At 39.7% G+C, this 14,239-nt stretch overlaps 1 protein-coding gene across 2 annotated transcripts in view; it reads left to right on the top strand.

The window, feature by feature from the left end:
* Window positions 1-221: 221 nt before the first annotated feature.
* The window catches only part of STK32A (serine/threonine kinase 32A), a gene marked incomplete at both ends in the record, with an annotated part of 124,660 nt that continues 110,642 nt past the window's right edge, over window positions 222-14,239 (top strand). For both annotated transcript variants that reach the window (XM_081233592.1, XM_081233593.1), the window contains one exon: window positions 222-273. In XM_081233592.1, coding sequence (XP_081089718.1) covers window positions 222-273 — 52 coding nt within the window. The remainder of the gene's footprint in view (window positions 274-14,239) is intronic.

Here is a 14,239-nt window from a genome sequence, read left to right on the forward strand (position 1 = left end):
TATTTTCAAGAACAAAAAAATTCCACTGCAGGGGCACAGATGAGGTTAATTTTCGGCCATAGTCTATAATCAGGGTACCTAGAGTATACCATATCATAAGGATACCATTTCTTTTTCTCCCCTAGATATCTAGCTAAGGTTTCCGGTCCTCTTTTGAGTGAAGCTGAATGTTTCTGCTGGGATAATGTAACTGGAGGATCCGGGTCTGGGCAGACTTGACCATGGGAGCCAACACTTCAAGCAAACCACCGGTGTTTGATGAAAATGACGATGGTGAGAAACGTGCGATAATTGTATATAAACATAGAGTCTGCAAAATTCAAATATAAGCTCCTTGTTTCATAAGTAAACTGTCATGTAAGACCTTAAAAAAAAAAAAAGAACTGCAAGGGTAAGCCTGAGGACCTGGTAGGCTAAGAGCTGGATTTTTACCTTCCACTTTCCATGGGACCTTGGACAACTTTTTTTTTTTTTAATTAGAAAAGTGATATATTAGATTTTTAAAAACTTTTTATTTTATATTGGAGTATAGTTGATTAACAATGTTGTGATAGTTTCGGGTGTACAGCAAAGTGATTCAGTTATACATGTACATATAGCTATTCTTTTTCAAATTCTCTTCCCATTTAGGTTGTTACATAATATTGAGTAGAGTTCCCTGCGTTATAAAGTAGATCCTTGTTGGTTATCCATTTTAAATATAGCAGTGTGTACATATCAATCCCACACTCCCTAACTATCCCTTTCCCCCTGGTAACCATAAGTTCTTTCTCTACATCTATGAGTCTGTTTCTGTTTTATAAATAAGTTCACTTGTATAATTTCTTTTTAGATTCCACATATAAGTGATATCATACAGCTTTCTTAATCACAACTCTACCAATGCCCTTTGTCCAAAGGGAGCTATGGGTTGTCATCTGGTGGATAGAGGACCTTGAAACAAAATGATTTATTTGTTCTCTGTGCTGCTCCCTTGACAGTGAAGTTACCCCTATTGCTAACTGTTATAGAAAAATTCTTATATTATCAAGTTGCATGTGAATGATAATTGATACTCATAATATTATACAATGGAGTCAGGCAAGCAAGTTGGTGCCTTCTGAGCTTCTCATTAGCATGTTCCAGGGTCCTAGCCAAATTCCACAGTGCTAGGTCATAGGAAAAAGGATCAGTTTTATTTATTGGAGAAAGGGGAAACTTTACAGCAGCCTTGTAGGCATATACTGTTTATAGGTTGCCTGGGAAAAAGGTGGCCCTGGGTCCTAGCTAGTAAGTTATCCAGGCCCCCCAGAGGCAGCCCTCAGTCATTTCCAGGGAGCTCTGCTAAATGGACCACGGAGAAAAAGAACATTGAACTGAAATCCAGGAGATCTGAACACTAGTCCTATTACCAGCTACCTGTGTGCTCAAGAAGTTTATTTACCTTCAATTTCCTCATCAATCAAGTGAGAGGAGAGGGTAGTAACCTTGAAGGTCTTTTTCAACTCCAAAAGTTTATCATTTTGAGATCCTAAAGGCACTTTGCAAAAATTATGAAGCAGCATCTGAATCATCAAGGAAAGTTTGCTCAAACAGAAACTACAAATAACAGTGGCATAAAGAAGATGGTAGTATTTTTCTTTCTCATGTAACAATCTAGGCATAAGTAATTCAGGTGAGATGTGGCTGCGAAGGGTTAGGGACTCTGGCTCTGACAAGCTGGCTTCCTTTCCTTCCCTTCCCAGCCCTAGAGTGTTACTGTCACCCTCATGCCTCAGGATGGCTCACCACCACATCCACATTCCAGCCAGTGGGAAGGGGAAGAGTGGGGAGACCGAGCCCACTTCTTTTAAGGATATGATCTGCCTCTTGCTTGTCACTTTCACTCACATGCACATGCTTCATTACAAAGGAGACTGGGAAATTTAGTTAGTTATCTTGCGTGGCCATAAACCTTCTAAATACAAGGAGTTGTGTTTTGTTACAAAAGAAGGGGACAATTAGTTATTTGCCATGGCTGGGAGATGAACAGAAGTCTGCTGCAATCTTAATTTTTGAGTCTTTGGTTGGACCCTTTAAAAAACAAATGTCTTACCGATCAAGATGCCTTATTGCCAGCTATTCACTATCAGTTTAGAGGTGCATCATGACTACCTATACACACAAAAGTCCCCAGATAGCCAAAGCAATCTTGAGAATGAAAAACGGAGCTGGAGGAATCAGGCTCCCTGACTTCAGACTATACTACAAAGCTACAGTAATCAAGACAGTGTGGTACTGGCACAAAAACAGAAAGATAGATCAATGGAACAGGATAGAAAGCCCAGAGATAAACCCACACACATATGGTCACCTTATCTTTGATAAAGGAGGCAGGAATGTACAGTGGAGAAAGGACAGCCTCTTCAATAAGTGGTGCTGGGAAAACTGGACAGGGACATGTAAAAGTATGAAATTAGAACACTCCCTAACACCATACACAAAAATAAGCTCAAAATGGATTAAAGACCTAAATGTAAGGCCAGAAACTATCAAACTCTTAGAGGAAAACATAGGCAGAACACTCTATGACATAAATCACAGCAAGATCCTTTTTGACTCACCTCCTAGAGAAATGGAAATAAAAACAAAAATAAACAAATAGGACCTAATGAAATTTCAAAGCTTTTGCACAGCAAAGGAAACCATAAACAAGACCAAAAGACAACCCTCAGAATGGGAGAAAATATTTGCAAATGAAGCAACTGACAAAGGATTAATCTCCAAAATTTATAAGCAGCTCATGCAGCTCAATAACAAAAAAACAAACAACTGAATCCAAAAACGGGCAGAAGACTTAAATAGACATTTCTCCAAAGAAGATATAGAGACTGCCAACAAAACATATGAAAGGATGCTCAACATCATTATTAGAGAAATGCAAACCAAAACTACAATGAGATATCATCTCACACCAGTCAGAATGGCCATCATCAAGAAATCTAGAAACAATAAATGCTGGAGAGGGTGTGGAGAAAAGGGAACACTCTTGCACTGCTGGTGGGAATGTGATTTGGTACAGCCACTATGGAGAACAGTATGGAGGTTCCTTAAAAAACTAAAAATAGAACTACCCTATGACCCAGCAATCCCACTACTGGGCATATACCTTGAGAAAACCATAATTCAAAAAGAGTCATGTACCAAAATGTTCATTGCAGCTCTATTTACAATAGCCAGGACATGGAAGCAACCTAAGTGTCCATCATCGGATGAATGGATAAAGAAGATGTGGCACATATATACAATGGAATATTACTCAGCCATAAAAAAAAGAAATTGAGCTATTTGTAATGAGGTGGATAGACCTAGAGTCTGTCATACAGATTGAAGTAAGTCAGAAAGAGAAAGACAAATACCGTATGCTAACACATATATATGGAATTTAAGAAAAAAAATGTCATGAAGAACCTAGGGGTAAGACAGGAATAAAGACACAGACCTACTAGAGAATGGACTTGAGGATATGGGGAGGGGGAAGGGTAAGCTGTCACAAAGCGAGAGAGAGGCATGGACATATATACACTACCAAACGTAAGGTAGATAGCTAGTGGGAAGCAGCCGCATAGCACAGGGAGATCAGCTCCGTGCTTTGTGACCGCCTGGAGGGGTGGGATAGGGAGGGTAGGAGGGAGGGAGAGGCAAGAGGGAAGAGATATGGGAACATATGTATATGTATAAGTGATTCACTTTGTTACAAAGCAGAAACTAACACACCATTGTAAAGCAATTATACTCCAATAAAGATGTAAAAAAAACAAAAAACCCAAAATATTCTCATAGGAACCCTGAAATTATATAGTTTGAAAACGGTCTTAAGAAAACTTTTTCCCACTCATATCTGTTGCCTTGCTTTGCTTTATCAAGTTGTAAAGTCAAGGATCTAGAGGCCAGGGATGTTACTTGATTTTTCCATCTCTAAAATGGGAAGGCAAGAAGGCTTAGATTTCATTTGTTTGGTTCCCTGTGCTCTCTACAGATTCAAAACTAATGTGCATGAGGCTGGTCCTCAGAGAACAGAGGAGGTAAGAGAGGCCAGCTTCGTGCTTGTTACTTGCTAGGGGTATGTATTGTTTTAAGGTATTAGGGTAACATGATAATGAGAAAATACACAGATGTCTAAATCTTCAATCCAGCCAGCCCTTGGTCTCATGGAGTGCCCAAGAAAGCAACTGCCCCAAGGGATTATGGCAAATGGGAAATCAGGTAGCACTTTATAAGTACCTTCAAGGGGCTCTGGGAAAACTAGGTTGGAGTGAAGTTAGGCTTAAGGAGCAAGCAAATCTTTCTTAACACCCTCTAGGGTCACCACTTTTTGTGGTCCTGCCCCCCAGGCCAATGAGCTGAGCCTACAGCAGCACCCTTAGAGAGAAGAGCTGAGCCTAACAGTATGTCTGCACTTCCCAGGGGTGAAGCTCTGAGTCCGTTCACACACACAGTTGCAAGGCAGAAGTAGAAAGGCAAATCCGCCTACTATGAGCCCATCACTCTGCTAGATGTCCCTCTGCTAGAATGTGAGGAACAGAGTAGGAGAGAAGATGGCCCTTCCCCTGCCCTTGTGGAGCTCGTATTCTAATCGTGGGAGGCAAACAATAAACTAGTTCGCAAATACATGAACCAGATAACTTCAGACAGTGTTAAAGTGCCACCAAGGAAATGACTGTGAGTGATCTTATGGAGAGTGACAGGTGATGGTAAGGAGACCACTTCAGATAGGGTGTGGCCAGGGTTGGCCTTTCTGACAAGGTGACATCTGAGGTAAAGCCTGAAAAAGGTGAGGAAGCCACTCATGTAATAACAGAAGAACAGTTCAAGCACAGGAAAAAGTCCAAATAATGACAAAATCGGAAATGACCAGTTGCCTATGTCTTCACATTCCGATGAGGATGAGTTTGTATATTATGAAGGGGATATTTTAAAATAAATTTATTTATCTATTTATCTATTTATGGCTGCATTGGGTCTTCGTTGCTGCGTGCGGGCTTTCTCTAGTTGTGGCGAGCGGGGGCTACTCTTCGTTGTGGTGCACGGGCTTCTCACTGCGGTGGCCTCTCCCGTTGCGGAGCACGGGCTCCAGGCGCACGGGCTTCAGTAGTTGTGGCACGCGGGCTCAGTAGTTGTGGCTCGCGGGCTCAGTAGTTGTGGCTCGCAGGCTCTATAGCGCAGGCTCAATAGTTGTGGCTCACGGGCTCAGTAGTTGCTGCACATGGGCTCAGTAGTTGTGGCATGCAGGCTCAGTAGTTGTGGCTCGCGGGCTCTAGAGTGCAGACTCAGTAGTTGTGGGGCATGGGCTTAGTTGCTCTGAGTCATGTGGGGTCTTCCCGGACCAGGGGTCATACCCCAGTCCCCTGCATTGGCAGGTGGACTCCCAACCACTGTGCCACCAGGGAAGTCCTGAAAGGAATCGCATTTAATTGCCGTATTAACTTGTTTACAAGATCATCGAGTTTTGGGGAGGAAAAGTATGAAATTCTGGTGATTTACTTTTTATTAATCAGTAAATCCTATAAAGGGGATTTGGCTCCTTTCATAGGTCTGGATTGAGCACAAAGTAAAACTTTGATAGCTGTGAGGCTTCTGACCAAGAAACAACAACAAAAAGCACTGGCTAGTCCAAGAACATTAATACCTATATCATTTTTTATCTATTTTTATATAAATAATCAAATGGGGCCAGAATCTAGGGCACTTAAATGAACCAATTTAATTCTTTTTAATATATTGCTGAAAAGAATCCCAAAATGTGATGGGAAAGTATCTAATATTCCTTCAAAGTGTTTACTATTCCCAATATATAGATTTGAGGAGAAAATGTGTACCCATTTCCCCAAGTAATATTTCAAGATTTCTTTCTCATGGAAAAAATGTTTTGGTTCACTTTGAAGGTAATTAAGGAATAAGATGTTAGTGGATGTCCCTTGAGATAAGCTGTTCTTGCTGGAATTCATCCTGACACTTTGTGTTTCATGCTGTTCCATCTGATACTGATCCTGAGATCATTCTGTTAGTTAGTTATGTTGATCTTTATTTAGTGAAAACAAAGTATAAGCTTTACAGCTGCTGTGGAAGAGCAGAAGGCTTGCTTATTTAATTACTGTTAAGTGATTTTTTACCAAGTAGACCTCACATGATACTGTTGTTTTCTTTTGTGGCTTAGGGCAAACCCAAGTCCTAGTTACATTTTTTATTGTGGTATAATACATAATGAAGTGTACCATTTTAACGATTTTTAAGTGTACAGTTCAGTGGCATTGAGTATATTCATATTTGGGGACAACCATCACCACCACCATAGAACTTTTTAATCTTCCCAAACTGAAATTTTGTGCCCATTAAACAGTAACTCCCCATTCCCTCTTCCCTGCAGCCCCTGACAACCACCATTCTACTCTGTCTCTATGATTTTAACTATTCTAGGTACCTTATATAAGTGGAATCATGTAAGTATTTGTCCTTTTGTGTCTGGTTTATTTCAGTTATCAAAGTTCATCTATACTGTAGCATGTATCAGAATTTCATTCCTTTTTAAGGCTGAATAATACTCTACTGTATACAGATACCACATTTTGTTTATTCTCTCATTCATCAGTGAACATTAGGTTGTTTCTACGTTTTGGCTACCATAAATAATGCTGCTGTGCAGGGAGATCAGCTCGGTGCTTTGTGACCGCCTGGAGGGGTGGGATAGGGAGGGCGGCAGGGAGACGCAAAAGAGAGGGGATATGGGAACATATGTATATGTATAACTGATTAAATTTGTTAAATAAAAAAAAACTCTATGAAATAATGCTGCTGTGAACACGGGTGTACAAGTATCTGTTCAAGTCCCTGTTTTCAACTGGTACATCCTTAGAAGCAAAATTGCTGGATCATATGATAATTCTTCAATTTTTTGAGGAACCACCCAGCACAATGTCTTCCACCTAATTATGTTTTGTGTTTTAGTAGTGGGAGACCACCTGACCTAACAGGCCAGGGCTCTGGTGGTGGAAACCCATACACAGTTTCAAATCTCAGCTGTGCCACAGACTAGCAACCTGTGTATTTCTATGAGAAAAAGCAAAGGGGATATAGCCTGATCAACCATCAAACACTAGAGTCAACTAACTATAAAGTGTTCTAAAGGGATTTGAAATACAATAGAAAAAAGTCCCCAAATCTGAATAATTACTAGTGAATTAATTTGAAAAAAACCAAACAAACCTTTCGATTGTACAAGTTATCAAACTTCTGTAAGCTCAGTTTCTTCATATATAAAATGCAAGTTAATTGGGCATACTTCACTGGGTCATTGTGAGGATAGAATAAAATAATGCAGATAAAACAGTTAGCAAGGTGTCTCATATAAAGTAACCACCCAATTAATGCTAGTTATAATATTATTTATCAGTGCCAGAGTCTCTGAGCATGAACTCTTTGAAGTATTTCAACTTCTAAAAGGAACAAAATCGATTACATGCAACTGTGTAGATGCCATAGTTAATATGACCTATTCACACTTCTATCAACAGAGCTGAATTGCCAGATGGCAGATTGTATGGATTCTGTGAAAACCTATATAAGTCCTCTGAAAAGAAGCCAAATTATTAACTTCACAAAAACATAATCCCATCTGTTTTTTCTGTGATCCCCCCTGGGGTGATTGTATTTTCATTTAAGGCAAAATCAAGAACTCCTTGGGCTGAAAAATCGATAAACTTACTTTTTCTGATTTAAGCCCAAAGCAGATTATTTAAGTAATCCCATTTGATCAAGACACAGTGACAGTTGTCCCCCAGACCCAACTATCGTGTGGATACTCTGAGAAATGATACAGAAAAGCATCCTAAGTTTTCTGAAAGAAAAGAAGTACAGGTGATACTTGTTTTTAATGTTTATAGCTTGTTCATTATATCTGCTCTATTTCCTCTCTCTGAATGCAGTGCTTTTTGTTTTGTTTGGGTTTTTTTTTTCTTTTGTTTGTTTGATTAAAAAATTAACATTTTTAAAGTCCAATCATTGAGGTTTTCAGGCTGATTTAGAGAAAGAAATTCTTTAGTACGGGAAAAAGTGGACTTGGTTATAATTCACAGTCTGGGCAACAGAAAAGGATCTTGCAATCATTTTAAGTAGTATGTGTTTCCAAGCATATACAAAGAATGTAGAGGTGATAGAGTTGGTTTAGTTAAACCAAGAGACAACTTTCTTCTGGAGTGCTGTAGCTTAGAACAGTTGGCCTTAGGTTCAAATGCCTCTACAAAGAGTACATCAATGCCCTGAGTTTGCAAAGAGAGCTCAATTATTGCATTGTTCTTCAGACTTGCTGAAAACCCAATGTTCCACTTTCATTTGGCAACACTTGTCTCCTAGGATATGTGATCGCTTCCAGTTTTCCTACATCTTCTTTGGTGAGGGAGGCACTGGGTCCTTCAAAAAAGTTGGGCCAAAAAAATTGGCCACAGATTTGCAATCCAAAAGAAATGGGAGGTTACTGAATTGATTCCAGCCACGGAAGTACTCTGAGACTCTTCTTTGTTGTTTTAATGTCCATGCATTGCATATTTGTACCCAGTGGGGTAGGCAAATGAATTTCATTTTCCCCTCTCAAACTTGAGTTATGTTGTCTGTTATTATTTACTATTTTGTGTTAAAATGATTGGGAAAGTAAAATGAAAACTTCCCTAGTAAGAATTGGCTTTTTTTTTTTTTAGTTATTTGTTTATTTTTGGCTGCGTTGGGTCTCCGTTGCTACGCACGGGCTTTCTCTAGTTGCAGAGAGGGGCTACTCTTCATTGCGGTGCACAGGCTTCTCATTGTGGTGGCTTCTCCTGTTGTAGAGCACGGGCTCTAGGCGCGCAGGCTTCAGTAGTTGTGGCTCGCAGGTTCTAGAGCACAGGCTCAGCAGTTGCGGCGAACGGGCTTAGTTGCTCCGTAGCATGTGGGATCTTCCCAGATCAGGGCTTGAACCCGTGTCCACTGCATTCGCAGGCGGATTCTTAACCACTGTGCCACCGGGGAAGCCCGAGAATCGGGCTCCTAAAACCATTATGTTATCTTGGACGGTCTACTCTTTAGTTAAGGTGTTTGTCATAAATCTCAGATCCACTAGTTTATAGTAACAAACACTTTTAACTTGGGAGGGCTCTAATTTCCCATATCCCAAGCGACTGGAGGAATCTAGGAGAAACAGACTAGATGGCCAAGAAAACAGACATCAAAGACGGAGCTAGTGCTTCCGATTTGCTTGCTTCCCGATACATGTTTAGGAGAATCTACTCAAACAAATTTAGGAAACTTACATTCTGCCCTTGGAGATTCACAATGCTTATCAGCATAATAAAGGCTCTGAAATGTGCAACAATATTGAAATCTCGGTACTCTGATACTTTTCAAACTTATTTCAAAATTAAATCAGTTTTGTGGAAAACCTTTTAATACCTTGTGGCAAATAATTCTCTGTGGACCTCAATTTGGGAAACAAAAGGTCATGATCAGGAACACTCTTTTTCTATTGGAAACGTCATTTCTTCCCATTTATCCCCTCCTTCCTCCCCTCCCTGGTTTAACAGCTACAGCTTCTGATTTGCAGAATCTCTACAGCTGAAGAGCAATTATGTTCTTCTCTAAGGTCTCCTCACCACAACTTTTTCAGGCAACACAATTCATGTTTACTCAGGTTAATGAGTACAACACAAGGTAGCTCTGTTTAATGGTGGGATGCTTCTAGTCCAAGTGGGAATTAGATTGGGAGATAATTCACTTCCTTATTGTTCTTTAAATAAAGAACATTTTAGTTCAAAGAGTATCTTATGAACAAATTATGGTGATGTATTTGCCGATTATTAAACACTCATGCTATACTAACTTTTTATCCTATCCAAAGCTATAGACAGTTTTTTCATTTTCATCTTGAAACTAACCTAGGTTGAAAAATGAAATCTGTAAGCTGGCTTCAATATTCAGCAACTACTTCAATGAGAATGGGAGTGAAGGCGTTCAGAGAATCTGACTTCTGCTTTATGGCCTTGCCAGGGTCAACTTAATTACAGTGACCAGCCTTACCCATCACTTTACCAATTTAGGTCCTATGGGGATTTCAACTATGCATTGCTATGGGACCATTTGTGGAAATTGTATTTGGAAACACACATACACAATGCCAATGATGGAATTATATTCCTGTTAAAATAGGACACTGAGCACAATTTATATGGTTGAAAGGACTGAGAAACCTATGGATATAGATTTTGAATTCAGAAGACTGGCAGAGGCTTTATTTTATTTTTTCTCCTGAACTATTTCTTCTTTCCTTCCTGGAGGCATATTTACAGTACAATAAGTAATATTCACCTTGTTTTACACTTGAGTAACCTATGTTTTTTGTTATTTCTGAGAACAGCTGAATGTAGGGGTTGGCATGCTTTTGCTGTGATGGGCCAGATAGTAAATATTTTATGTTCTGCTGTTCAGTCTCTGTCACAACGACTCAACTCTGCTGTTGTGGCATGAAGGCAGCCAGAGATAATGTGGAAACTAACGAACATGGCTGTATTCCACTAACACTTTATTTGTGGACACTGAAATTTGAATTTCACATCATTTTCACTTGTCACAAAATATTTTTATTTTCCAAGCATTTAGAAATATGAAAGCCATTCCTAGCTTATGAGCCATATAAAAATAGATGGTGGGTTGGATCTGGCCCATGCGCCATACTGTACCAACCTTTGCTGTAAAGCATCCTGCAGACATTACTTTACATGTGCCAGGGGCTTGTCTGATATCCATTCATAACCCTCTAGCTGTAACTGAGGGACTGGGCAAGGAGACTGACATCTGTTCTCTATAGATGCTTAACAAAGGCAGTCTTCACCAACTCTCTTTTGGTTCATTAGTCTGAGTCAGTGGAAGTACTTGAACCGAGAAATCTACTGTTTTAGAGAATAAAATATATCATTTTTGTGATATATATTATTTGGTAACCACATAGACTGGATTCAGTTAAATAGGTACAACCTAGAATTCATTTGAAATATCATTAGATAGAATTTATTTCCTACTGGGGCATTTATTTAGTCAACTGAGAGGCATCCAACAGTTGGGGGTATTGATCCCCCATCCTGCCCCACTGTTCTACTTCCTGATTTGTTCTAAAGAAATAGCCAGTGTAATTCTGACTTCTGAGCAAACTCATGAACTGGGGTCCAGGCAGCAGAAAAAGAAGCTGTTGGTGCCCACTGCTTGGTCTTGGCACCAGTAATGGGTGACGGTAAAGCCCAGACTCCCTGGGGCACCGCGTTTCCTAAAAGGGAAGTGGTGACTGTGCAAGCAGATGCCTCAACTGGCCTTGGAAGGTCCTTCCCTGGAGAAATTTCAAATATATCGTGAAACGACCTGCCAAACTCCACATGTATTAGTGGCAACCATTTGCTGCCAAACATTTGGTTTGATAAAGGGCTAGTGAGCCAGCTAAGTAATGTTTTAATTAGTGAATCACCAGTGAAATGTTCTAGAGTGGACCTTCAACCTTAACTAGCATCATGGTGTCAGAGTTACTGGTTAAATCATTAGCTTCCAGACACCCTCTGTGGACAAATGTAACATTTTTCTTAGTTTGTGGAGAAAGGTGAAAAACAAGGGCAATGTAGTTTCTCATAAAGCTAACACTATTAAAAATTTTAATTTTTTAACATCTTTATTGGAGTATAATTGCTTTACAATGGTGTGTTAGTTTCTGCGGTATAACAAAGTGAATCAGCTATACATATACGTATGTCCCCATATCTCCTCCCTCTTGCGTCTCCCTCCAACCCTCCCCATCCCACCCCTCTAGGTGGTCATAAAGCACCGAGCTGACCTCGCTGTGCTACGCAGCTGCTTCCCACTAGCTATCTATTTTACATTTGGTAGTAATATATAAGTCCATGCCACTCTCTCACTTAGTCCCAGCTTACCCTTCCCCCTCCCCATGTCCTCAAGTCCATTCTCTATGTCTGCATCTTTATTCCTGTCCTGCCCCTAGGTTCTTCATAACTTATTTCTTTTTTGTTTTTACATTCCATATATATGTGTTAGCATACAGTATTTGTTTTTCTCTTTCTGACTTACTTCACTCTGTATGACAGACTCTAGGTCCATCCACCTCACTGCAAATAACTCAATTTCATTTCTTTTTATGGCTGAGTAATATTCCATTGTATATACGTGCCACATCTTCTTTATCCATTCAACTGTCGATGGACACTCAGGTTGCTTCCACGTCCTGGCTATTATAAATAGAGCTGCAATGAACATTGTGGTACATGACTCTTTGAACTATGGTTTTTTCAGGGTCTATGCCCAGTAGTGGGATTGCTGGGTCATATGGTAGTTCTATTTTTAGTTTTTTAAGGAACCTCCGTACTGTTCTCCATAGTGGCTATATCAATTTACATTCTCACCAACATTGCAAGAGGGTTCCCTTTTCTTCACACTCTCTCCAGCATTTATTGTTTATAGATTTTTTGATGATGGCCATTCTGACTGGTGTGAGGTGATACCTCATTGTAGTTTTTGTGTGTGTGTGTGTGTGGTACGCGGGCCTCTCACTGTTGTGGCCTCTCCCATTGCGGAGCACAGGCTCCAGACGCGCAGGCTCAGCAGCCATGGCACACGAGCCTAGCCGCTCCGCGGCATGTGGGATCTTCCTGGACTGGGGCATGAACCCGTGTCCCCCGCATCGGCAGGTGGACTCTCAACCACTGCGCCACCAGGGAAGCCCTTCTCTAAATGTTTGATAGAATTCACCTGTGAAACCATCTGGTCCTGGGCTTTTGTTTGCTGGACGATTTTTAATCACAGTCTCAATTTCAGTGCTTGTGATTGGTCTATTCATATTTTCTATTTCTTCCTGGTTCAGCCTTGGAAGGTTGTGCTTTTCTACGAATGTGTCCATTTCTTCCAGGTTGTCCATTTTATTGGCATATAGCTGCTTGCAGTAATCTCCATGATCCTTTGTATTTCTACAGTATCAGTTGTTACTTCTCCTTTTTCATTTCTAATTCTATTGATTTGAGTCTTCTCCCTTTTTTTCTTGATGAGTCTGGCTAATGGTTTGTCAATTTTGTTTACCTTCCCAAAGAACCAGCTTTTAGTTTTATTGATCTTTGCTATTGTTTCCTTCATTTCTTCTTCATTTATTTCTGATCTTTATGAGTTCTTTCCTTCCGCTAACTTCGGGGTTTCTTTTGTTCTTCTTTCTCTAGTTGCTTTAGGTGTAAGATGAGGTTGTTTATTTGAGATGTTTCTTGTTTCTTGAGGTAGGATTGTAGTGCTATAAACTTCCCTCTTAGAACTGCCTTTGCTGCATCTCATAGTTTTTGGGTCATCATGTTTTCATTGTCATTTGTTTCTAGGTATTTTTTTTATTTCCTCTTTGACTTCTTCAGTGACTTCTTGGTCATTAAGTAGTATATTGTTTAGCCTTCATGTGTTTATATTTTTTACAGATTTTTTCCCTGTGATTGATATCTAGTCTCATAGCATTGTGGTCAGAAAAGATACTTGATACGATTTCAATTTTCTTAAGTTTACCAAGGCTTGATATGTGACCCATGATATGATCTATCCTGGAGAATGTTCCATGAGCACTTGAGAAGAAAGTGTATTCTGTTGCTTTTGGATGAAATGTCCTATAGATAGCAATTAAGTTCATCTTGTTTAATATATCATTTAAAGCTTGTGTTTCCTTATTTATTTTCATTCTGGATGATCTGTCCATTGGTGAAAGTGGGGTGTTAAGGTCTCCTACTATTATTGTGTTACTGTTGATTTCCCCTTTTATGGCTGTTAGCATTTGCCTTAGGTATTGAGGTGCTCCTATGTTGGGTGCATAAATATTTACAATTGTTATATCTTCTTCTTGGATTGATCCCTTGATCATTGTGTAGTGTCCTTCTTTGTCTCTTGTAATAGTCTTTATTTTAAAGTCTACTTTGTCTGATATGAGACTTGCTACTCCAGCTTTCTTCTGATTTCCATTTGCATGGGTATCTTTTTCCATCCCCTCACTTTCAGTCTGTATGTGTCCCTAGGTCTGAAGTGGGTCTCTTGCAGACAGGATATATACAGGTCTTGTTTTTGTATCCATTCCGCCAGTCTTTGCCTTTTGGTTGGAGCATTTAATACATTTACATTTAAGGTAATTATCACTATGTATGTTCCTATTACCATTTTCTTAATTGTTTTCAGTTTGTTACTGTAC

Source organism: Mesoplodon bidens (genome assembly GCF_964165515.1).
Source record: "Mesoplodon bidens genome assembly, chromosome: 4".
Taxonomy (NCBI): Eukaryota; Metazoa; Chordata; class Mammalia; order Artiodactyla; family Ziphiidae; genus Mesoplodon; species Mesoplodon bidens.